At 37.7% G+C, this 27,832-nt stretch overlaps 1 protein-coding gene across 10 annotated transcripts in view; it reads right to left on the reverse strand.

Annotated features, from left to right (window-relative positions):
• Positions 1-27,832, reverse strand: part of KLHL13 (kelch like family member 13) — a 262,857-nt gene that overhangs the window by 72,883 nt on the left and 162,142 nt on the right. For 2 of the 10 annotated variants that reach the window (XM_055122448.1, XM_055122447.1), the window contains one exon: positions 15,362-15,427. The exons of 2 other annotated variants lie outside the window; for them this stretch is intronic. In XM_055122448.1, coding sequence (XP_054978423.1) covers positions 15,362-15,427 — 66 coding nt within the window. Of the gene's footprint in view, positions 1-2,848; positions 3,062-3,499; positions 3,982-4,080; positions 4,282-15,361; positions 15,428-17,119; positions 17,245-27,832 lie in introns of those variants that run through there. 6 more of the 10 variants (XM_055122449.1, XM_004614468.2, XM_055122453.1 and 3 more) reach the window with 6 other exon arrangements.

The following is a 27,832-nucleotide window of genomic DNA, read 5'->3' on the forward strand; positions in this document are numbered from 1 at the left end:
CAGCATCCATATGGTTCCCTGAGCACCGCCAGGCGTAATTCCTGAGTGCATGAACCAGGAGTGACCCCTATGCATCGCCGGGTGTAACCCCCCAAAAAATTATCTTGATGATCTCTTCTCTTGCCATATCATAACACATGTAAAAAACGCTTTGTAATATAAGAAGCTATTTTTCTAAATACAGTCATAAATACTGACTTTATCCTCAAACCATCTTGAAAAGATAGAGAAGTTTTAAATAAGTTCTCCAACAAAACAAATTTCAACCATAACTGCACATGGGGAAAAAATTCACTTTTGTGTTCAATTTTCTTCACCCCTACCCCATGCCAAGGATTGAACCTAGGATTGAACCCATGCAATATCACAAGCTCACCTCTGCTCTACCACTGAAACCCTATCTCCAGTCCTCATTCTGTTCAGTGTTCATAGTAAGTAAAGTGTTCTCAACTGTAGCTTTTCCTTTGCACAGGTACAATGCCCCGTCTGTGGCATCAATGAAGACATATAGCCAGGCGGCACATACACTGAGTTTACAAAGACCTGTGAGATTTCTTTATATTTTTCCTATTGTTCCTCAGTTATCATAATTCATTTTTACTACAACAAAGAATACTTTATATTGAAAGTTCAGTCTTTGGAAAAGTCCCCATGTCAATGAGAACTACATAATGAGTAGTTGACAAATCACAGATAATAATAAAACATGACAAACTAATACTACACAAGCACACACAAAAAGGAATTAAATACAGAATTAAATATAGCTGTGTAGAATTCTATATTAAGGATAATATTTTAAATGCTTGTAGATGATTTTAAGGTAAATTTCCAAAATACCACAATTTATTATGGAATCAGAATTTATTTCATTTTAATGCACAGATTTTAGACCTAAAATACACAAACAGCAATTTAACCCTTGTTTGCCAGCTAAACAACTATGAGAGCAAATATGTTACTTTTGAGAACAAACTATGCTACAGTTAAGGATCATTTTTGTGCGAGAAATTTTGTGAAATATAAAACCACTGATGAGACCATGTTAAACAGTGTATTTTTAATTCTGTGCAAGAAGGACAATAAACTCTTATCCAAAACAGTCAAAATCTAAACTATTTAAAAACACCAAGTTGATAGTTTTCCATATTGATATATATTTTGTCTGCATATATTTGCATAATATTTAAAATCTTATATAAATTTATTTGTAAAAAAATAAGGGCAATTTAACAAAATAGACAAACACAATGTCAAAACATTTTGGCCTAACACAGTACTTTTAAGATATTTTGTCATTCTGCCCATGAGTACCACCAACAATTCATGTAAGCATGCAAGGTCTGTGATATTTTCTTGCTTCTAACATTAAAATCAATTCACTCATACCATCAGGTCAAAGAGGTTAGTGTTTAAAAGGAACAACGTTATTCATTAAAGACCTGGATATTAAGCAGCATCTGAGCTTGTGGTTACTATGATTTTTTAAAAAGACATCTCTTAAAAATTGCCAAACCAGCTGCAATAAAGATTGCAGCCTGGAATTTTTGGACAGAGAAATATTAGAAGGAATACTAGAATCATCCACAGCCATAATGGATCACACCTACCAATTCTAGTCTGGGGCATGTGTTTTGTTTTGATCATAACATTGCTTTTAGAAAATCTTCAGTTATTCTCACTTGCTAAGTTTTATAAAGCTAATAGGCATATCTCATTTTCTCAAATTATTTGAAGGAGCTCCATTAACTTGTCACCTCCATTAACATGTCACCTCAATTAATTTGTGCTTTTCACAAAGATAGCATTTGAGAAAGAGCTGCTTCCCTTCCTTTTAAATACAAACATATTTTTAACTTTGTAGAAGAAAAAGGTCTTACTACCCAAACAGCAAAGTAAGCTGGAGCATCTTTAAGAAGGGTTGTAAAAACAATTTGAAAATTAAATGATAGAATGAAACTCTGAAGCATGCTCATTTTTCAGTGCTTTCTAGGGAATCATTTTCCAGAGGGACTGAGCACACCCACATTCACTCAGCAGGTAAAAGTCTTTCAAAAAACAGATTTTGAAAAACAGAGACACCCCTGAGCATCTGATCTTCATACAAAACAAAAAATAAGTAATAAAATGGAAAATCACTAGATTCCTAAGCACACACATAACCTAAAGCAGGAAAGCAGAAATAGTTTTCTCTGATTTCTCTATCTTTCACACTGAAAAATATTTTAAACAGAACACTCACAGTTAAGGTAGACTTTGACTCCAATCTTTCAAATTACTCAAATTCACACAAATCCTAACTTATACTTCACAACTTGAATTATAAAACTGAAAAGAGAGAACATCAGGTTTACTAAAATTCATATACAACAAATGGAGAAGTCCTGATTACAAGATTCATCTTGTGATCAATGTGTTAACTCTGAGGATTTCAATTCAGCAAAAATAACATAGAAAGCTTTTCCATATTCAACAGAACATCAATCATCAGCAGTTTCTTGTGCCGCTGCACAAAAGAAGTCACCTTAAGTGTTTCCAATACAATTTAAAAATCCAACATATATAAAGATTAAAGATTATCCTGATGCAACTAATTAGGTAGACCTTTGCACTATCATATTAGTAATTATATTACCATTAAGCACTTTAGATGAAAATAAACATAAACTCCTAGAAAAATTAAAACAAAGGCCAAATGTGGTCAAGCCCATGTTTTTAAATGTGAGCAAGCTTGAGGTTTTAACAGTGGGTGTTTGGGGATGTTGTATTGGGGAGCATTCAACCCCTTTTGCCACCAGGTTGATTCATGAATGAAATCCCACTTTAATATCCTATTTCTCTCACTTACATGTATGCTGGAGAAAGTGGAGTTGACCTGGATGTTTTAAGCACAGGAACTGGGAATTTCCAGATAGCAGGAGAGCTCGTTTTCCATTTCAATGGCATGTTGTCACCACGGTACTACAATAACAGTAAACAGCGTTTCCATAACAGACTACCAACTAGGACTTCCATTCCACACTGTACTGACTGATCCAGCAGTGGCTGTGCCGCCAAGAACAAGCAAACGATTCAGCCAGTGCCCTGAAACCGATGCTTCCAATCTGTAAAATAGGGCTGTAAGGTACCTCCTTTAAATCCGCCTGTCCCCTAAAGCAATAGGATGATACTACCGTTGTAACTCAACAATAGTACCACCTCCTTAGGAAAGCATTGACTGCAGTATGTATGTATGTATATACACACACACACATACACACATATACATACACACACACATATCTTAGTATCTTAGTCCTGCACGGTGCATACCACACAATGCAGCTATATTTAATAAAAGCAGTTAGGGTTTTCTTTTTAAGCTTGCATTTACCATTGTTCTGCTTTAACAGGGGTATTGCAGTTCTGTACTATATTCTGCACCAATTAACCTGATTTCTGACCAATAGCAGCAGGAAAAAAAAACAGACGAGTTTCATATGAAAATGAAACAACATACCTACTCAGAATACACTTGTCATCCTCTGAACAGTCTTCTTTTGAGCTGCAACAATACAAATGGGATATAAACCTCAGCATAGCCTTAGGCCACAGCTAATAGAGATCAGTGACTTAATTCTGCCGCTTGCTTTTCTCCTTTGCAAGCTCGGGCCACACAACACAAGAATGCCATTATGAGAAGAGCCCGTTAAAAAAAAAAAAATGCCCGTCTCTCTGTTTTCCAGTTAGAAGAAGGCAAAAAAAAAAAAAAATGTAAGGACAACTGCTGAACTGTGCACACTCTTCTAGCAGCTTCTGATTCAAGTTGCTCTCCTTTCCCTATTCTGATTTCCAAGCCGGCATAAGCAAAATCTCACACATTTACAACCTGCCGTGGTAACAGGAATATCATTCTGTCTTCTGCGGCAGAGAAGTACAGAGTAGCGTGCTCTTAATAGCAGTCCTCGGAGGGACGCTATCAACAATCTAATTCAATTCTGCCCTCCCCTTCTTCTCTCCCCCTTTCCCCTCCAGTTCATCGCCCCCCCCTCTTCCGCGGTCCCCCCTCCCCGCCCCCCCCCCCGCCCTCAAACAGCTCACAAATTGCCTCGAGGAGAGACCAAAGCTGCTGGCCAAGCAGGTGTCCGGCAGGGACCATTCCAAAGCTCAGCGGCGGGGGCAAGTAACCTCGAGGGGGTTAGTCACTGCCGAGGAGGTTCAGAAATTAAAGCTACCGTTAAAGGCAGCTCGAGGTGTTTCACGAGAGCTATGGCAAACCTAAGAGTCCAGCTCTGAGATTTGAAAAGACTGCCAGACAATAGCGTCCGAAGTGCCCCAAAAGTGAGTGCGTGTTTTAAGTTTCTGTTTCAGGCACCACATTCCCAGCTTGCTTCCCCTTTTTCTCTCTTTCTCGCTCCCTTCTCCCTCTCTCTCTCTCTCTTTCTCTCATTTCAAAACTGAAAATAAGACGGGTGATGAACTCTCAATTTTCAGGTTGAAAACACTGACTTCTGGAGTGGGGCAAAGTTGCCAGGGCTAAATATCTACCTTCCCAGGACCCTCTGCTTGTACCCAAAGAGAGAATTAGCCTTCTTCATCAGTGCAGGCTTAGTAAAGGCAGACCGCACTGATGAGAAAGCCGCATCCTTTTGGAAAAAGAAAAACAACCAGAGTGGTGAATAAGAGTTCATGCAGACTTGCAAGTGTATATTCAAACAATAAACTTGTTCTCGCAACTTAAGTAGGTGGCTTTCAGATGCTTTTTTCCAAATTTTCCCCTGTTTTAAAGGATTGAGACTTCGTCCCTTAAGAGCCTTTCTCATTTGTATTCAAAAAGCACAGATGACAGAAACTGCTCTCAAAAGCTCCAAAATATATCATCCAATATACAACATGAAATCTGCTATGGGAATCAATTTCATTTAAAATAAAAATCAGTATTCTGACAAGATATATTTTCTGTTCAATCCAAATATATGTATACGCAGCATTTATGCATACACATACAAATATAGGAGATAGAAAGATTATTTTGAAACAATAAGCAGTAATGCGCAGACTTTATTAAGTATTAAATAGATGGTAGCCATCATTAGGACACTAATAATTTTCATTTAATCAAACACATAAATACTTCCCCAAACAAGCAAAGTTTAAATTCTATTTCTAGTTCCTATTACCATTTACACACAAAAACCATAGAAATATTCAAAGGAATCAGAGAAACAATTATTTGTCAATACCTTAGTGGCCAAAAATAATTTACAAGATTAAAAAATTGTTCTAGCACAAATCAAACACAGTCTTTACATTAGAAGGATTTGTGTACTAATTCCTAATAGTTATGGAGCACAAAAGTCCCCGGACACAATCAGCAGTGGCAACTTGTTGGAAAGGTAAAGAAAACACAAACACAAACTCTCATCGAATGTCCCATTTCAAAAAACCTGAAGCACCCTCAAACACTTCAAACTACAAAATACAAAACAACTACAAATTAGCTGCACATAGCAAGAAGATGATTTAGGAAGGCAACTCTAGAAATTTTCAGATTATAAAAATGTTACAAAGCAGCACGTGCAAATATCACTTCTTTCGGGGGGGAAAAAGATCCCCCCAAACCTATCTATAAATAGACTAGTGAAGTACTTCCAGCAGTTTCCTCGCCTATAAAGACTACCAAAAACGTCGGCTTGGGAAATAGGCAAATGTAGTCTTTTACACATTTCCAAGAGGGTAACAACAAGACCCACACACATATGAAGATTGCTTTAATGAGAAAGTTTTCAAGTTTCATCTTCTATGAGCAATCAACTGATTAAAAATCAACAGCAACAACAAAAAAAATCTGTTCTTTGCCCTCATTGAGTTACAACAAAATCAACCGCTATCACTAAATCTCTGTTAATTTGCAGTCAAGATTATTTAGACTAAACATTCTTTACCGATTTTTCTTTCCATACCACCCTCTGTACTCTTAAAGACCCCAGGTCTCTAGAAACATTGAATCTGAAGAGAAATATTTATTAATAAATTCTTTTGATTTCATAAATTACTGGCTATCATGCCTATCATTTATAACTATCTCTCATGGGCAAACAAATGAGCCAAAGGCTTTAAAATTAATCCCTTTAAGTAGAAATACGGTTCCTGAAATATACTTTATACTATTAATTTGCTCAACATCACCGTTCTTCATACATCGTTTAGAATAAAGTTTAGTCAGTAAAATCACCCCAATTACAAATTAGCAGTCAAAACTCATCAGATTTTACTACCAGTAGCAACTATGGGATAGAATTACTATTACATTCTGGAACAAAAAATGTTTTCACATACAGAATGAGACAAAGAAAATGATTAGACATATGTCTTAAATACAAATTTTGCAGACTCAACGTCCCACTTCTTTAAAATTTAGACTGGGAAATGTCAAAACCCCTCAAGCTTATCCTAGGAAACACTTATTTCATTTATACAACACTTGGCTTCTCCTGTGGACAAGAGAGAACACAACAGACACAAAAACTCTTCAAAGCATTTTATGAACACTGATCACTTAAGAAAAAGAAAAACCCTGTGAAATGCATATTTCAGAGTAATCACAAACTAAGGACAGAGCTGGGGCTCGGCCAAGGCCACTCCCTGGCAACAGTGCTCAGGAGTTATTCCCAGCGTTGTGCTTCAGAGTTTCTTGCAGCAGTGCTCAGGGGACCATGCAGTGTAGGAATGGAACTGGGCCTCCTCAGTGCAATGCATGTACTTAGCCTATTGAACGTCTTTCAGTCCTGCCACTACTTGTTGCTCCTGAAGATGGGTGTTTCTAGACTGAGAGCTAGCTCAATCTCTATACTTTGCATTTGGAAGGCCTGGCTGAGAGCGGGGGGTGGGGTCTAGGGTGGGGGGTGTTCAAATCCCAGGAGCAACTTGAGCAGAGCAGAATATACCTCTTCATGCACACACTAGCACCATTGGGTGTGTCCCAGAAAACAAAAGCAACAACAACAACAACAACAACAAAGGAATCTTTCTGTAGGGAGTCCAGCACATTTAAAACATGCCTCAGGGCCTGAGCAGGTAGGGCATTTGCCTTCCATGTGGCTGACCTGAGTTCAGTACCCAGCATTATTATATATGGTCCCCAAGCCTAGTCAGGAGTGATCCCTGAGCACAGAGCTGGGAGTCAGCCTGAGCACCACTGGAAACCAAACCAAAAATAAATAATTAATTAAAAAAAAAAACCAACATGGGACTGGAGTAATACCACAGTGGGTAGGGCATTTGCCTTGCACACAGCCGACCCAGGTTCAAATCCCAGCATCCCATATGGTCCCCTGAGCACCGCCAGGGGTGATTCCTGAGTACAGAGCCAGGAGTAACCCCTGTGCATTGCTGGGTGTGACCCAAAAAGCAAAAAAAAAAAAACAAAAAACAAAACTTGCCTCACTGTTTTCTATTTAAAGCTATTTATTCCTGTAATAATATGTATACTCAAAGACAGAAGTGTAAAACACCAACAATGCCAAATGGTCTACAAAGATTCTCATATTCTTAGTTTCATAAGGTATTTAAGAATGATCAAGGAGATAAAGGTAAGTAACAAATGAAGCCAGTCATAGTATGGGCAAAAGTGAAATATATGATAGTATGGGTAAAAGTTAAATATATGATAGATTTCTAGAGATAATGTTTCTAAATAATTTCATAGTAATATTCAACTCACTAACAACTATAGTCTATTTCAAATACCACTTCACTTAATGACTTAAGACGTTTTTTTTCTCTCTCTCAATGATAGTCCTTAAAAATGGATCTTTTTCTTTGACAAATTCTGATTCTGTGCTAGGGACAACAAATAACATTAACCACAATTTTTGATGAGTAGGCACTGTGTAATCTCTTCAGTCCTGACAATGACTCTTTAAACTAATATGAGATATCCAAGCTACTCACATTGCTTATAGACATGCCAAATTATGTGTTCTGTTTAAGTTCTACCAATCAGTAAAAGTACTTGGATGGCAACCAAGAAGTTCTGTTAAATACCATAAAGCACACATTAAAAAATTAACTTCTGTACAACAGAGAAAAATTCTTAATACAACAAGGGCTCCTTATTATAGGAAATCAAAATATTCACATTAATGGCTCAATATTCTTATATGTGTGTGAGTATCCATTATTTGTTTCAGGCAGTTAAACATCAAACACATACAAAATTTCTTATTATGGTTCCAGAAAGACAGTATAGTGAGTAGAGCTTTTGCTTTTCTTACATGTGACCAACCTGGGTTCGAACCCTGGCACCCAATTCCTGCCAGGAGTGATCCTGAGCACAGAGCCAGGTGTGGCCTCCAAACAAAAAATAAAATAAAATTTCTTATCAGATATTCATATTGTAGTCTTCCTAATATCAAAATGAAAATATTGCATATGTCTCTCACAAACAACTGTTGGAAGTCATCTTTTATAAGCATCTTTTCACGTCAGTTTCTTTAAGAGAACTATGTGGACACTTTAAATTTACACAAAACATTTATATAGGCATTTTTAGTTAGAACTTATTTCTTTCATTATAAGCTAGAACCTATTTTGTTCACAGTACAAACAAGTAGAAAAACACAATTATTAGATAGGCACATACTCATACATGTGCATTTGTGTAAGCACAGAGAATTCCTCATGTCATCATAGATTAAGTGCTGTTAAGGAAAGTACTCTTCTCATCTAACATTTTGGAGGACAAGAAGGGCACTAAGTTGTTATTTTATTTTGCCATGTACGGGGAGTGTGGGGGGCTGGAGTGATAGCCCAGCAGGTAGGGCATTTGCCTTGCATGTGGCTAATTCGGGTTCGATTCCTCCGCCCCTCTTGGAGAGCCCGGCAAGCTACCGAGAGTATCTTGCCCGCATGGCAGAGCCTGGCAAGATACCTGTGGCGTATTCAATATGCCAAAAACAGTAACAACAAGTCTCACAATAGAGGCGTTACTGGTGCCCGCTTGAGCAAATCGATGAGCAACGGGACGACTGTGACAGTGATGGTATGCGGGGGGAGAACAAAGTAACTTGTAGGCTGATACGGCAAGAAATATTAGGGCAGGGGGACACAGAAGAAAAGAATAAGGACAAGGAGGTAATGAATGGCTGGGAAAACATAAAGTCAGAATAGTAGTTTTCTCTGTATTTCTGTAGCACTTTTGTAATTGGGGATCTGATGAATGATGTCAGTGAGCTAGGGTAGGAGTTCAAGTAGAACAAAAATGAGAGGGACTGAGTAGAAACCAAGAAAGATCTGGTTGTTGGGGACCCAATTACCCCCATATTCTGACAAATTAATGACTTTCAATGTACTTGGAAAAAGGATTAGCAGTGAATGAGAAATTCAGAAATTCTTGCTCTTTCTTTCTGTGTGTGTGTGTGTGTGTGTGTGTGTGTGTGTGTGTGTTTTAAAATAGTATCCATGCGCTCTATTCCTTTTTAAACTGGAGGCTACCCTTCAATCATACATGATTTTTCAAATCCATATAGCCAAATAAGTCTTTATGCATCTTTAACATGTATAAACTCATACACTAAATTAATTGACAAGTCCTCTCATCTATTTTTTAAAAAGCCCTAAGGGGTTAGAGAGATAGTACAGAGGGTAGTGCTCTTGCCTAGCACATGACTGACCCTGGTTTGATCTCCAGCACCCCACATGGTCCCCTGAGAACTGCCAGAAGTGATCCATGAGCACAGAACTAGGTGTAAGCCCTGAGTACCATGGACTGTGACCCAATAACAAATAATAGAATGAAGCCTTAAACAAAAAATGAAGGTGTTTGTGTGCAAGAGTAGTGGTGGTGGTGGTGGTGGGAGGGGAAATGAATTATTTTCTCAATATATGCTATGTAAATATTTGATTTTATATGGCCACTAATTATTTTTTTCTTACCAAATTTTTAAAATATTCATTTTGGAGAGAAAGTTTCTTATCATTAGACAGAGGTAATATACCCAGTGCTCCCTAAAAGGTCATATACTTCATTTGTTGGATATACTTTCCCCAAATTAGTTGCCCTTTCTCAAGAGGAATATCTTGGATCTTTTTTTTATCATCTTAATTGACAACTACTCCTCACCCATTCAATGCTTTCCTGGAAAGCACTCTGTAAATATTTGTTGAGTAGATTGAAAGAGAAATGTATAAGCAGAAAGTTAATTAAATAAGAATTGTGTATTGCAGCAAGGGTATGTCCTAGAAACTTTTTGAACTGTAGTCATTGATTCTGCTATTACTAAATCAGAGTCCATGTAAAAGGACTATTCATCTGATTATTTGATCATTTGAGGCTAGGAATTCCTTCTTATATAAAAAAATTAAATATACAATTAAATTTACACAGTATCATATTTAAAAAATATTTTACTTATATTTATTTATTTTGTTTTTGTTGTTGGGAAGCCATACCCAATGACAGTCAGAGGGCCATATGGTTCCAAGGATCAAAGCAAGGAGAATATACATACAAAGCATATGTTCTACCACTTGAACCACATCCTCAGCCCCACTCTCATTAAAATAATAAATATATGGTGAAGATAATTACCCACAACAGAAGCCTTTTAGAATAAATTTATTACTCTTAAGGATGATAGGTTATGCTAATAAAAATCTCTACTCTAACCTCAAATATTGATAACTTTTTAGTTACCTTCCTGAAAACTAAGAAACATGCCCTTAACTAAAATAGCTAAACCTTCCCTGATGTTTGTACAATAAATGTGCAAACTTAGCACAATCTAAAGCCCTTTTTTCCAAGGGAGCAGCCACACCTCGTAGTGTTCAAGGGATTGTGTGATATTGGGGATGAACCCTAGGCATACTGCATGCGAAAGGTGCATATAGTCCATTGAGCTATTTCTTTGACATCTAAAATGTCATTTAAAATTTCTGGTGCTGGGGCTGAGATGGCTTAAAGGGTTGGAACATGTCTTGCATGTAGGAGCACTGGGTTGAAACTTAGTACCATATGAACTCTCAGGCATTGAGTGAGGAGGGAATAGTCCCCAAGTACTACATTACTGGTGTGACCCAACCACCCCACCCTCCCACCAAAAGCCTGGTTTTACTGAATGAAAAGTAAGAATATGGCTGAATTGGGCTGAGAGAAAGCTCAAAGGGTTAATGCATACATAGTGTGCCTGATTCTGGGGTTTGATCCATGGAACCATATGCTCTCCCAAGTACAGAGCTGAGATTAGCTGCCCACTCCAGAACCCAATGGTTCTGTGTGAGCCCCCCCAACAAAAATAAATAAAAGAATATGGCTCTACCACCTGAAAAAATACTTTCATATAGTGTATTTTAACTACTTATGCCAGTTTGTTTTAATTTTGGTGACAAATACAGAAACAAAACTACAAAAGTTACACAAATACAATATGCAATTTTAACATTTGATTTTTTGTAATTTTTTTTTTTGTGTGTGTGTGTGTGTGTGGTGCTGCACATACAATTCCAGGCCCTTATACATACAAGGCAAGTATCTTTCCACTGAGTTACATCCTGGCCCTCTATTTTGGGTAAATCTTGAAATAATTTGATTAAAGTAAATAATTTCTAATGATACTTATCTATATGGTAGAAAACCTTTAAAATAATAAACTCAGCACATTATATCTCAAAAGTCATATCAGTTAAAGAAAATCATTTTCCATATTCTGCATTCTTTCAGAAATGCATATCCTAGTATAAACATCGGAGTTATTGAAAGATCTTTAAAATTATATAAGGCATTTTCCTCAACACTCCAGTTAAAATTAATAAAATAATCATATTTGTATCATATCTACAAAGATGTGTCATAATATTAACATGTGTACCAAAATTTTTCATCTAAATTAGGGTCTAGAAAGGTTACTCAGTAGTCATACCTATTTCTCCCCTAGGTATTTGTAAATCTTAGCTACAAATATTACAGAGAAATCACAGTGTTTTTTAACTGTGCTTCAGTTTATAACCAGAAGCAAACACTTTCACAGAATGCTAATGCTATTAACTCATTAATATTTGTAACACTGCTTACATTTTCATAGTAAAGGACACTTTCTTTTCAATTGTTTTAACTTTTTTTCTTAAACCATATCCCAGGTCTATGTCTTAAAACTTGAAATGTCTTAGACATCTATCTAAAGAAACTATTGTGAACTCAAAATGAAAAGTTTTAAGTATATGTGAGTTGGGACCAGAGAGATTACCAAGGGGGTAGATTACTTTATATGCAGACAAACCTGATTCGGTCCCTGGAATCACACATGGTTCCTGAGTATCAGTTGGAATGACCCCTAAGCAAAAAGCACCCTGAGCACCACTAGGTGTGATTTAACCCCTCCCAACCCACCCCAAATATTTTTATTTGTAGAATGAATGAGAGTATCTTAAACTCCAAGATTCAACTTCAACGCTGAACCTTGTAACCTACCATCATAACAAGGGGACCAACAGTTTTCTAATAGGCAGAATTTATTGACACAGTATTCAGCTACTGTGTAACAGCCAAGAGACTTAGCAACCAACACAATATCTTAATTTTAATGACTATTTTGAAATCCCTCATATTTTCTACTTTAGACCTCCTCTAGGGTGATTTTAGCTCCAATTTTTTTTCTTCTTTTCTAAAAACGGGGCCGATTATAGACACAGTTATTCTCAAAGATTCCAAATACATGGTGGTAAGTCTAAATTATAGAAGCGAACTAAAAAGTGTACAGTGTAAAATTGCTACACCCAAACTGGCACACTTAGCAATTCAGTGAAAAGCCGTTATCTGTCATGAGGTAACCACAGCAATGTTACAGAGTTATGTCTAACTTCATTACTTTCATGCAACCAAACCAAGAGTGAATAATCATTTCTTGTTTTCCCTTTTATCTCATGTTCTACTATTAACCAAAATAAATGTGATTTTGATATAAGGAAATAAAAAGCAGGATATAGGGTGTTCTAGGTTGACTCCAGGTTTAATTAGATGTAATTATCATTTGTGTTCCTGTCAGAGAGGCTACTAGTGAATTCTCTCTACTTCAACCACTAAGTTTAGGGACAGGGGAGATAATGCAGCTGGTAAGGTGTTTGTCTTGAGTGTGGCTGGATTCCAGTTTGATTCCCAGCATTTATGTTTAGGAATCACACTTCCAGAAGTAATCTCTGAGCACAGAGTCAGGAGTCAGCCCTGGGTACAGAACCAGAAATAATCCCTAAGCCCAATCAGGTATGATCCTCAAAACAAACAAATAAATAAAAACCACTAAGTTCAGAACCACCGATGCCTTCAAAATCATATATACACTATCATATGAACAATATCAGTTATTTTTCATGGAATTCTAAAACTATATAGCACTAGAGTAAAATATATCTTCCCTTGAGCTAGCATAAATTTATATATTCATTCCTTATTCAGCTTGATCTAAGTCACAGACACTGTTAAGCATTTTTATGAGTCTTCCACTATAGTTTCTGGCCATTTTATTTAAATTCCTATGCTACTGTTCAGTCAGTAAGCAAAAATATCTTAAGCACTTTTAGAATTACCAATGTTTGTGATTCAGATTTGTAAAGCACAGAACAACATGTATTCCCCAAAGGGTGAAGAGGCAGCAAAATCAAGCTTGCATCGATCATCTAAACAGGGAACAAGCATTAGCAAATTGATTAGGACCATGTTTTTGCATTTGTCAACTAAAATGCATTTGTTTAAACTGAGGCTTCCTTAGCATATAAGCCATTACTGACAGTGAAAGATAGACTTCTTGAACTTCAGAAATACCAAATCAATCAACTCCTCACCAAAACCTGAAGAGATGTGCATGCTGAATTAGTTGAATCATCAATAACTACTGAGAACTGAAAACTTTGCTAGGAACTAGAAGTAAAGAAAATAAATGTATTTTCTTACCAAAATATTCTTACCACCTAATCAGGCAGATTACATATTCATGTATGAAAGACGAGGAAGTACAAATAGATTTCTATAGTAAAGACTTAATTCTCCAGAACTCTGGATAACCTATTTTCTGGCTGATTTTTTTTTTCTGGCTGATTTTTAAAAATAAATTTAAATTCAAGACAATTGGAAGAGATTACATCTTAAATATCAAAACTTCCTTAATTTCACTTTTTAGTAGAACTACTTCTGCTTTTTATCTTCTTTGGGACTAAAATGGACATAAGCACATATCTTTTAAAAATATCACCCAGTCACCCATAACATACAAGAGTTATTGTGATACACCCCTAATGCAGACACAGGAATGTAGGCAAATACTAAGGTTCATTCCTGATGCTTGCCCAATTTCTGCTCCCAGATGTTTTGACATGAATACAGATGCTAAGTGACAGAAAAGTGGCTCTTTATTTCACACTCATACACACACACACACACACACACACACGTACACACACCAAGAAAAAGCTCTTTAGCTTGAAAAGCAGCGAGTCTCAAGTTTTGTCAGAGAATCACTGGAGGTCAATATTAAAAATGCACAAGTCTGGGGGGTGGGCAAGTCTGTCATTTATCCAAGTACACCGGGTGACTTTACTGCCTCGTCTTGTAAACTTAGAGAAATACTGGTTTAAAGGCAAGGATGCTACACTCCACTCCTAATCCCTCCAATCAGGATTACCCTATGGGGAGTGAGATTTTGTATTATCTCTCAGTTGCTGACCTTCTGCCATCTATCAGCCTTGGACATTCACCACTAATTGTCAGTGCCCACAGTCCACCACCATTTTCTCAACCTCCTGCACTCCAAAACTTTCGGGATCTGGCAGCAACTGAAAGAAAGGTCTCTGGCCGATTGGCGGAATGATACAGATGCAAACAGATAGATGCACGGGGATGGAGGGTATACTGAAGTACACAAGTTTGGAAACAACAGCAGTGTGAGTTATATGATGGCACCACGCAAATGACAAAGTGAAAAACTTATTTCAAATGGCATTGATGACAAAGAATGCAGAAGAAAGCAGAGTTCAACATATGTGGTGTGGTTGTAGCTCTGTCCCCAACTAGCTCTGTGACCTCTACTTTATTGTCCCCCATTTGAAAAATTGGGAAGACACCACTTTCCTTGCCCAGTTCACAGCAAGACTATGAAAATCTACTGAACATGTGTTGATGAAAACACGCTGAAAATTATCAAGCACAACACAATGGTCTGTGATATTCTTTTTTAACAGAATAATTTCTCTCCTTATTGTCTTAGTAAATGCTGGACCCTACAGTACTGAAAGTTTCTTTGCTGACTAAATGTCATCTAGGATCTCAGGGTCTGGCTTATGAAATTAATTCACATGAACAAAAAAAGTAGATAAAAATGCAGACCCTTGGACATACCCTGAAGTTGATTTTTTGAATATATCCTTGAAATCGGCTTGTTTTAAAGACAATTGCCTCCGTCTCCTGAAAGTGGAGTGCAAAAAGAAAAAAAAAGGTTAATTGTGGCTTTATTACATTTTTAGTCCATATTTTAAAGCATATTCTGCAAATATTTTAGCTGTAAATGCACAAACCATATTTATAAATCCTGAAGAATGAAGACCACAGCTAATAATTAAAAAGGGTCTAAAGTTCCTCTTAAAAATATCACTAGAGAGTCCTAGATTCTATTTGTTTTTAGAAGCTCTCTTTATGTTTCAGAAAGTCTGGACTAGAGATTGACATTAAATACAGCATTTATTGGCAGCTGATCTAAAACACTAAACAAGTCAAATCTGGACCCGAGGAAACATTTGCCAGTCAAGATATATACTCAGCCACAGAATGCTTTGTCATGTTCTAGCTTCTGAAACCCAGAGTTCAATTCTTTGCTGATAAACTGTTTTGCCATGAAATTCTGAAAGCCAACAACACACATTACAAGCTTCCAGGGGACAGATGGCTAATGTTCTTCTAGCTTCATTTACTACCAATTTCTTATTTCCATACTGTTTGCAATTAATAAAAACATATAAATAGATACACTGTCTCCTAAGCAGGAGCTTTGGATTTTGCCAACTTCTGGCCTCTATCTCACTCCTTGTTGCTAACACAAAAGGCAGCATAACAGACATACTTCAAGTACCACCTCAGGAACATAGGTTACAAATAGAGACTACTACAGAAACCTACAGGATGCACTGCCCACATCCACAGCCTTAAAACAATAAAATGGACTGGCAGGTGCTTGTGGCGCCTTCACAATAAATTCAATTCATTTAGATGTTTTTTCATTTCAGTCATTATCAGCTTCTAAAAAGTATATTACACAAAGCACTACCCTTGTTTAACTTTTTCTTCAAAATAAACCAGCTGAGATTTTTTTTCTGGGTCATCTCCCAAGCCCCACTGCATTATTTAAGTCCCAACTAAATCAAAGTCATAGCCTAATAATGTCCACAGAAAGACCTTGAAAAACATCTTATCTAAACAGTTGACCAAAATATGATGACTTCTTATGCAAAACGGAGGGAGAAAAGATTCTATTTCTTTTTCAGAACAAAAATTGAAAACAACATCTTCGCAATACTATTTCTGGTCTACTTTAAAAAAAAGGCTATTCATATACAAATCCTTATTTTTGAATCATAAAAAAGGCTAAAATGGGTTAAATTCATTATTTGTTATGCTTTGGCACTCAGCTTCATCAAGCAAATAACAATTATATAATTTCTTTGCTTAAAATACATTAAAGTATCTTTAAATACAGCTTATTTTATATTCCTATTAATATTATTCCTTCCCTTTGTGCATTTAAAAAGAATCTGGTGCGCCACCTTCTGGCAACTGCGTGAAATTATGTCTCTCTACACCAGTCACTATTCTTTATTTTAACTTAAAAAAAAATGTATATATTTCTTAACCTGCATTACATTTAAGCTACACAAATAATCCTGTACCACAACCTGAAATAAAATTTCCCTGTTCATTTAAAAAAATAAAGCAGTATACATGCTTCCTATGATTTTTGCATGGTTACCAATATGTCTCCTGAATTCTACAATACATATAAAATTGATTTTTGTACACCGCCTTACAGCCACACATGCAAACAACAGGCTAGCTATCTAGTGCATAAGTAAAAGCAGTGAATAAAGGAAAAGAAAGGTATCTTACCAATAAGCCCATTTTTCTCTTAAGGTTTGAACTCTCATCATTTGTCATGTTCTTGTGGATCCCTCTCTCATCAAATTCTCTGGAGTTTTAAAGTTGAGAGCTGTGATGCACAGCTAGGCTCTGCTACATAGTAGCGCACCCCAGTGCCTCTGACTGGTATAACACTTCAACCGTAGCTCCGGAAAGCAGAAACAGGTTTTGTATATTCAAAAACCTAGGGTCTGCACACCTCCCCTTCGTAGGAAATTGTAGTCGGTGAAGCTGACTCTTTATATTTCATATCTTAACTCGTGATCAGTGATGATCAGAACCGCATGAATCCTGAGCTTAGTTCCAGTAAATTGAACGGGAACAAAGTGTTTATTTTTAAAGCAGAGGCAGGGTGAGGCAAATACTAGCACCGGGAGCTCTGACTTAGAAAACAGTCTGTTTAACTGAAAGGCAAGCCCAGTTTTACACGGGTCGCTGTCTTGTTGTTTGTCACACCTTAAATCCCTATTCTTTTAACCCTCCCCTCTTTCCTGCCCTAGGAGATCAGTGATTCAGTCCTATTCTTTATTCTTTACCCATTTCCCCCCAGGAAGTCACCCCCTTCACTTTGTTTTCTTAACAAACAAGCTGTACTCAAGAAAAATGTAAATCTAGTCTCTCTGCATGTCCAGCTTAAGCGCATCAATCACATTGCTTTTAGGTAACTGTTGAATTCAACTCTATGTGATGTCAATTGAGTGTTCAATAAATATTTTATAAGAATTTGCTACATGGAGTTGGGGAAATGGCTGAAAAGGTGGAAGTACATGCTTCACATGCAGGACTCCAGATTCTAACCTGCACTTCTGGGTGTGGCTCCCAAGGTGGGTGGAAATTATCCACCACCACCACTATCACAACAACAGCAACAAAAAGAATCTGCATGTAAAGTAGGTATTCTGCTGGATGTGAAAGTGAACAAAATACATTCCCTTGTTATTGAGCTAAGAGCTGAGTGAAGAAAAGTGACTATGTACTCTTGACAGGGCAAGCTACAGTACAAAAGCTCATATCCAGAATACTACAAGAGCAGAGAAATACTAAAAATTGTGCAGAAGAAACTGGTTGGCAGATACACAGAGATTGGATGAGTATAATATGTTTTGGTTTTGGGGAAATTTTTCAGTGGAACTGAAAGTTTAGGGTACACAGTGCTGAGGAAAATAGATTTTAAAATATACAGAAATCATATCACAGACCTTACATGCAAGTGAAGAGGCTTTGATTTTATTCTATGAGGTTTTTTTTGTGGGTTTTATTTTTGTTTGGCTTTTGGTTTGGGGGAGCCACACTTGACTGTGATCAGGGCTTACTCCTGGTTCTGTGCTCAAAGGTCACCCTTGGCAGTGCTTGCAGGACCATAAACAGTGATGGGGATTGAACCAAGGTTGGCCATATGTAAGGCAACTGCCCAATCCACAGTACTATCTCTCCAGCCCTTATGAGAATACATTGAATGAATGGATCATACAAAGAATTAACTGAGCAACTATGTGTTGCATTAAGAACTCAACTACAAGCTGGCCAACCAATTCTACTTCTCTGTCACAGCAACCCCTAATAGTTATGTGCCATTCTCTGTCTCACCAACTGAGTTGTTTCTTTGTCTCCTTTGCTCCTGAAGCACTGTCTGCTCTCTCTACTTTTCTCAACAGAACTCATCCCTCTAGAACTAGCTTAAATCATACTCCATTCTTTTCTGAGGTTTCATCCAGTCACTTGACAGTATTTTTGGGGACCACACCTGGCCCACACTTGATTCAGTGTTCAGGGGTCACTCCTAGTTTTAATGGTCAGGAGCCACACTTAGCTATGCTTGAGGGACCACGTACAGTACTAGTGTTCCAACTATTGTCATGGTCACAGCCTTCTGCAAGTCAAGTGCTTTACCTCTGTACTATCCCTCTGGTCCTTGACCAGATCACTTTTTCAAGTTCCTCTACTACACAGATCATACCATCTTCCTAGTGTTTATTTAGCACACAATGTTCAAGAAACCTTTTTGATCCTCTCCCCATAAAGTGAACCATGACAGTGAGATAACAAGGCAGAGTGAGAGCTGAAGGTAAACGGCCTTCTCTGACATCACAGTGCATTAATCTGTCATTTCCTTCATCACTCTCAAGCCGGAAATGGAAATGAGGTGTCCTGTGATGAGAAATGGGTATGCGTCACACAGCACCTTCACACTGCAGTGCTGACTCTATCTATCACCAATAATCCCAGGCAATTTATGACAAAGGGACACCAAACTCAATGATGGATGTAGTTGTGATCATGGAGGGGATTTTATTTTACTATTTTCAGTAAATCTAGTGCATTCACCTGAACAGTCACACAATAAACAAAGGGAATTCATGAAGCCCTCAAAAAGAAAGGGAAGAGTGTATGTAGGTAGGGAAGTTGATACAAAGGTTTAAAATTTCATGAGGTAATAAGGGAGAAATTCAAGGGTCAAAAGGGGGTATGTTTAAAAGGGTGGGGTAATAATAGTTTTAGCTGAGAGATTAATCTGAGGCAAGAAAATTTACCAAAGAAATGTACCCCAGGGTGAAAATATTTAGTGTTTTCTCCCTGTGGAACCACACCCTGCTATGCTCAGTGTCAAATATTCAGGCAAGTCTTGGGTTGATGTTGGCATTTAGCATTCCTCTTTGTTTCATCTTTTTATGTATGCATAATTTCTGAGGTTGATGCAACGATGCAAAAATCATGATGCTTCCTTTTATGCAGATAATAAAAAAATCTCCATATCTTAGTCAACCATTTTATGTTCGAGTGGGCTAAGAGGATCCTGCTAATAATTTACAAAAGAAGTTAGTTTTTGAAAATATTTTTTCAATGACTTAAAATTTTCCCAGATAAAAGCTATTCATATCTTCTTGTTTATGGTGTGCAAAATCTGACCACTTAAAAAAAAATCTGACCACTTTACTTCACACTAAGTTTTCAAAAATTTCTAAATTCAAAAAAAGAGAATGTGATCTTGGATATTTACTGCTCTTTTCTCAGGAAATTTAAAAAAAAAAAAAGAAACTCTCTACCTAGGGAATCTAAATATGACTTAAATCCACTGGGTTTTTGGAAGAATGTTTTGAAACTATGTATTACAGAATCATAGACTTTAAAACAAAGAGAAAATAACCCAGGCCATTTCCTTATTTAGTTTGTGGAAAAACAGAACAATTGCCAGTGTGTTTTCTTCAGTCCTGGCAAAAAAAGAGAGCAATAATCACTTAACATTCCATTTTGAAATAGATTAGATATTTTACCCAAATTCACATGAACTAGTTCATTTAGAAGTTAGAAAATGAGAAACGAGAGGAATATTTTATCATGGCAATTCACATAAGCCTCAAAGTATAAGTGATTTTGTTTTTATTTTGGGGTCACACTCAGCTGTGCTCAGGCCTTACTCCTGGCTCTGTGCTCAGGCAGCACTCGTGGAGATGCTTGAGGAAATGCCAGGGCTCAAACCAGAATATTAATGATTTTGATGACTAAGTTTATATTAGTCTAGTATAAAGGAATCATTTACATGCTTAAAATAGCATTATGATGTTATTTCAATCATAGTGGTACTCTTTTTTCTTCTGGATACTAAAGACAGCTTAGAGGAGGATGAGTTAAGTGGTTCACATAGTTTTGTATTGTGTGAAATTATCTGTCAATGCAAAATTTGAGAACCAAAAAGTTAAAGAAGGGATGGGTTTGAAGCATATATATATATATATATATATATATATATATATATATATATATGGAAAAATTACTCCTATTCCTATGGCCCAAAAATTTATATTTCAGGTCACCAGCCACACTAATCTAATATTAACACTCAATGTAAAGAGAGAGTGGGGGTTAAAGGGTTTAAGAGTGAGAGGTACCTTTGCCTACTTCTAACAATTCTGTATTGCCACTGTACTAAGAAAAGTGGCAGAGTAGAAGGCCACGGTTTCATAACCTACTATCCTACTTGAATGAATCACAACTGTCTTAAAAATCCCTAACATGTACCAGAATTCAGATTGTACCATATCCCCAAATTATTGGGGATAATTCATGAGGAAGTCAAACTGTCTCATAGATATCAATTATCCAATAGCTATGGTTGACTGAAATATATCAAGTCATATTTTACCCATTTAAGTCTTTTTTGTTTTTGTTTTATGTTTGTTTATTTGAGGGGCCACACTTGGCAGTACTCAGGGTTTACTCCTGGCTCTGCACTCAGAGATCACTCCTAGCAGTTCTCAGGAGGACAATATGGGGAGTCAGGAATCGAATCTGGCTCAGCTGCATGCAAGGAAGTGCACTGCCCTCATGACTATCTTTCAGACTGGCCCTAGTTAAAATTTTAAACACATCACTAATTAATTGAAATCACTATGTAATAGGGAAAGGGGCTAAGACACACATCACTGACTGTTGACAAGAAGGAAATGTTTTCATTTTAAATTTCAAAACAGAGAAGTAAGTTCAATGACATTTTGTAGACTGAAAGAAAGATGGGTATGAATGAGAAAAAAAGAATGTTTCTATTTGTCAAATACCTTTCAACCCAATTGTCTTATCTATAGTCCACAAAATATTTTACTTATTTTAAATATTAGGTAATAGCCTAGGTCAAGTAAAAAAGTTTATTATACCATTTAATATTTAAGTGTCTCATTTTCACTTTCACCCAGAGGTAGGCAATGCAGATGTTAATATCCCCACTTTACTAGTGAAGAAAAAAAGAGTTCTTATATGAGTTGGCTCAAGTGCTTGGCTCAAGTTGCTGAGAGAACTAGAAAACAAGAATTCAGGTCCCAACACTCAATTTAGTGGTCATTAATCACTTCTATATTGTACCAATACTTGTTTTAGTGGGGAAAAAAACGCTAAATGTGACCCTTAAACACCCCCACAAGGATGGGAGAGAACGATTTCCTCACATTGATCCTGGGGAAATAAGTGGCTGGGGAGGAATGGCGAAATAGGTCAGGAAAGACAGAGGATGCTGCATGATTACAGCTGCGGATTGCACAACCAAGTCTATGCCAGGAACATCTTCCAACACGATTCACAGAGCTCACTTGTATCCTGTAGTGAGTAATTTCTTGACATGGACCTCAAATATTACATACTCTCTCCTTCATCACATATGGTTTCCCATATGATACTCTCTCCATTTTGAATTCCCTGTCTTCCTTGTCTAGCAAGCAATTTTTTCACTCATATGTAACAGTGCATGCATATTTTCTTTCATGAAATTTTCATGTATTTTAGCAGAATCAACGCTAGGTTTCTCTAAACTCCTATGACATTTTGAATATATTATATCTCCTGTCACTTGGGATTATAACTGCTTCTAATGACCATAAACTTAATGATAAATTCCTGAGAGCTGGGGCAGGAGCAATAGTACAGTGGGTAGGGCATTTGCCTTGCAAGCAGCCGACCCAAATTCAATCCCTGGCATCCAATATGGTTTCTCAAGCACTTTCAGGAATAATTCCTGAGTGCAGAGTCAGGAGTAACCCCTGAGCATAGCTGGGTGTGACCCAAAAAGCAAATTAATTAATTAATTAATTAATTAACTAATTAAACTCCTGAGAGCTGAGCTGTAGTTGGGCCTTCCTTATTGCTTTTATTTTTGAGGGGGTGGGGGGTCGATTGGGCTGAATCTGGTGGTGTTTTGGGATAACTGCTAAGCTCAGTAAGTGACTGCTAAACTCAACAAAGCCAAGGAAACAATTGACTACAGAAAGGGAGAGAGATGGGAAGGAAAGTACAGAAAGCAAAGCACTTGCCTTACATGCAGCTGACTCTGGTTTGAATACCAGGCACCCATTTGGCCCCCAGCATATGACCAGGGGTAACTCCTGAGCAGAGCCACAATTAGTCTGTCTGGGTGTGGGGCCCTAAGCAGCCCCCATGTTTTTAAAAGAAAATGTCAAGATCTTCATCTCAACCCACTTCCTGGCCTCCCCATACTCTGCAAACTAGCAGAGTAGACTATCCACACAAAGAATATAAAAGAATGGAATTCACCATAGAGAAGAGACTATTCACAACACAATTTAACACATATTATATGTGTTAGGGAGTAGTCTGGAGACTCCAACAGCTGTGAGGGCTTCCTGATGCAAATCTTAACTACTATCTTCTTGGGTATCTGGGGTTCAGTTACAAAGAGTGTAGATTTTCATTCATCTGGTCATTCATTCTTTTGGGGTGCAGAAGATACTTAACTTGCTGTAGTATTGTTTATCTTTATGTATGTTTTGTTTTGGCCAATGGCTTTGATTGTTGAAGATTTTTCAAGTACAATCTTTTATTTAAATGAAAGAACTGAGGTCTCATAAAATGGACCTGTCTTTTGCTACCACTGGACTTAAATTTTGCTATAGGGACAGAGAAACATAGCATTTAAGTCCCACTAGGGCACGATCATTGGGACTGGAGAGATAATATAAGGCTTGAGACCCTTAATCTTACAGGCAGTTTAGCTGGGTTTGATTCCTGTCAACACATGTGATTCCCTGAGCACAGTCATGAATAAACCCTGAGCACCTCCACATGTGAAACCAACCTCCCACACAGAAAAAAAAATATCTCACAAAAATATAGGAGTCATAAAAGCTTCTAGGACCATGAATCCTAAAGAACAGATTGACTCAGAAGCCACAGTCAGCCAGAGAGAACACTAAGGGTTCAAGGAAGTTCCAGAGCACAGAAAAAAACAAGAAAACATAGGAATCTGGATTAAACACACAGCCACGAAAGAATTTGGCACCTCATCATCTCTAAATCAAAATTTAGGCTTAATTATGCCTTCCTTGTTGCTTTCATTATCTCAATCTTCAATTCAGAAACCTTCCATGACACATTCATGTGAATGTGTTTGTAGAACGTATTTTTATGGTCTCCTCAATCCTGCTCCTCTTTACTTATTCAACTTCCTTTCACATTAGAGGCCTTCCTGGATTTGTAAACAGCTGGGAAACAGTAAGAACGTTACCCAAAACTGTCATGGGAGCAATTATAAACAATTAAGTTGCAGCTTACAGTTTCTGTGAATTCAAGAGAGAAATACACAGAAATGCTTTGCAGAGGGAGGCAGACAGTGTGGAAAGAGAAAGAACGGAGAGAGATGTAAGTGAAGGCTTTCCCAGTCCCCAAATTTCTTCCTGTACCATGTACCATGCCAAGTCTCTTCAACATAAGTTGGCTCCCAACCTTTGTGCCTCCTCTCTTTCTTTTTTTTGGGGTGGGGTTATTCCATGCTCTTTGTCTCCAGGACTATGCAAAGCCAGAGATCAAATAGGATGCATGCATGCATCTCTTTTGAGCTCTCAGGCCCTGCTTTCTTTCTAGTTCCCTCACCTTCTTTTCCCCACCTTCCTTTCCCCCATCTCAGCACCCCTCCCGCATGCCCATTGTTAGCTCTGTACAACTGCCAGAAATCTCAGCAATTGCAAGTTCATTTGAGTTAAAAAGAAGCTTGTTACAATTATAATAGGTACAGCTGTCAGAATGAGGTAGAAATTAGTTATTCACACATTAGTGAGAAAGAGTTCAGTCAAGTTTCTTCAAACAGCAAAGAGCAGTTGCTCTCAGGGAAGGCTAAAGAGAAAGCTTGCATTTTGGAATCTTTGCAATTTTGTGTATGTGCTAGTTGGGGTTTTTCAAACTTTTGTTTCATTTTTGCTCTTTGGGTCACACCCAGCAATGCTCAGGATTTACTCCTGGCTCTGTGCTCAGGGATCACACTGGCAGTGCTTGAGGAAGCAGACATGCTGCCCGGGATTGAAATAGGGCTGGCGGTGTGCAAGGCCAGCGCCCTACCAGCTATACTGTCCGCTCCTTAAAAGAAGTGGTGTGTGCGCGAGGGTGTCTTACAGGGTGAAGGGGGAGGACAGAGAACAATGTCTAGAGAGAAACTGAGACATATCAAGAATGCAGAAAATGTCCTAGCAGAATCACAAAGCTCAACTTTGGCTCAATGTCTCTTTGCTCAGAATCCACCAAAACTAGTGAGGAGAGGAAGAGACAAAGCTAATTAAGGAACAATTGAAAGATGACTACATAAAATCTAAAACTGAGGCACTTTTTAGTCGTACACATCCAAGAAGAATTATTTTTATTTAATTTGGGGACCACACAAGGTCTGTGATTGGGAATCATTCCCGATGACGCTCAGGGGGGAATCATGTAGTGCCAGAGAGAGAACACAGCCCTCCTAAAAAGAGTGCATGTGCCCAGTACATTGCGGTTACTTTCCAACCACTCAAGATTTTTAAGGGCTAGAATGTCTGGTTAACCAGACAGAATAATGACTGACATTTATTGATCACTACTACCATATACCCAGTATATTTTAAATGTTTTTCCCCATTTAGTCATCTTGCTTTTGATTAGTACAGTTTCATTGTATTCCATTTGATTGATTGTTTTATTGGTTTAGGGGCCACATCTGGCAGTGTTTTGGAGTTACTTTCAATTGTATCATGCCTGGGGTAGAAACTGGGCCTTTTGCATGCAAAGTTGCATGCCCAGCCCATTGAACTGTCTCTTTGGACCCTCATTTGATTTTTAAAGACATTTACTATGACCTTATAATGTAGGTACTCTTGACACTTTTTATTTATTATACTTAATTTTAAAATTTTAATTTTAATTTTTTGGGGGGTTGAAGGAATCACCCTTGGTGGTGCTCAGGGCTTACCCCTGGCTCTCTGTTCTTGGATCACTCCTGGCAGGGCTCTGGGGACCATATGTGGACTGAATCCATGTTGGCTGCATGCAAGGCAAGCATCCTACTTGCTGAATTATCTCTCTGGCCTCTATGTAGGCACTCCCAATATTCCCAATATTCCCATTTCACAGAGCAGAAAACTAAGGTATAGGAATAGTGACATGACTAAAGTTACACAGTAAGTAAATATGAGCCCAGGCAATCTGGCTACATTTTCCAACAAATACCCCTTATAAGTCCAATACTTAAGTACTGTACCATCTTCATTTAAAATGGAAGGCTTTGACTGGGGGTGGGGGCAGAGTCTAAGCTGACTACCAAGCTGAGAAAGAAATGAGAGTTGCAGAAAGGGCCACAATCTATGCAACCTGAATACATAGACTTATTGCATTTCTTGATCATTTCTATTTCATATTTTTAAAGAAAAAAGAAAATTGTGCAGCTCATTTTCTTCCTGTATAGCCTACCATTTTCTCTAATGATGCTGGTAATCCAACAGGTACCTAGTTTGAAACTAAATCTGTTTGTTCTCAGTTTTAGCCCTTGGAACATTCAGTCTCTTCCTAAAATCGTTTATAGATGTTTTTCATTTCCTTTATTAGGCTGAAAGCATCTAAGGCAAAAAAAAAAAAAATCTTACTTACCTTTGATAAATAGCATCCGGGGCCCAATAGCGGTAAGTAAAAACTAACTGGCCTTTATAAGATTGCAACAAAAATCAACAAAACATTTAAAATTAATTGGTTTGAACATACAATATAATGCTTCTTAAAGTTTCATATTTTTATTTCCTCTGTCATCTACCTTATATGTCACGAGTGCGACATTTACATTTCTCTTAAAAGGAAAATGCTATTCTTATTGCTGCAAATGGAAAGCTGATAAAACTAACCTAATAAGACAGCAATTGCAAATACAAACATATACTCTTAAGAAAAAAAAATGTGTACCCACAATTTAACATCCATCTTGTTTCCTACACTGTTGCCCACTCACCACACTCTGGGGTAGGGCTATGTTGCTGTTTCTTTTTGGCAGAGAGTACAGCAGTTAGAGGCATTTGCAAGTGGCTGAACCCAGTTAAATCCTTAGGAGAAACATCAGAAGTGACCTCTGAACACAGAGCCAGAAGTAGTCCCCCACAAGTACCTCTGCGAGAGGCTCAACCCCCTACTTCCCAGGTTTTTGTTTTGTTTTGTTTTGTTTTCTAGGTAACACCCAGTGGTGTTGGGGAGTAATAATCACTCCTCAGTGTTTAGGGGTTACTTGGGGGACCATGCGCTTCCAGAAATCTAACCTGAGACTCCCATATACAAAGCACGTGCCCTAGCCCATTGAGCCATCTCCCCAACCCTCTTTAACTTTTTGAGGAAGCTCTGGGGTAGATTTTAAAAATTTTTCTTTTTGGGTCACACCCAGTGATGCACAGGGGTTACTCCTGGTTTTGCACTCAGGAATTACCCCTGGCGGTGCTCAAGGGACCATACGGGATGCTGGGAATCGAACCCGTGTCGGCCACGTGCAAGGCAAATGTCCTACCCGCTGTGCTATTGCTCCAGCCCCCTGGGGTAGACTTTGTATAGCATGCTGCTAGGTTTGTTTTCATTGTACTTATGAAAACACAAATTTCCAAAAATCTATCTCATATTTTATGTTTATTTTTCCTCCTACAGTTGATCCTTTTACATCAATGGACAATCATTTAGGCAACTACTAAATTAGGTCTTCCTGTCTGAAAATAAACAATCTCAATAAAATCATAGCCTAAGGACCCACAGCGATAGTATAGTGGGTAGGGCCCATGCCTTCCATGCAGTAGACTTGGATTTGAACCCAGCACCACTATGGTCCTCTGAGCACTACTAGGAATGATCCCTGTGTGCAGAGCCAGGAGGAACCCCTGAGCACTTCCAGATATGGTCCCCAAACAAAAAATATTG

The sequence above is a fragment of the Sorex araneus genome, chromosome X (assembly GCF_027595985.1).
Source record: "Sorex araneus isolate mSorAra2 chromosome X, mSorAra2.pri, whole genome shotgun sequence".
Taxonomy (NCBI): domain Eukaryota; kingdom Metazoa; phylum Chordata; class Mammalia; order Eulipotyphla; family Soricidae; genus Sorex; species Sorex araneus.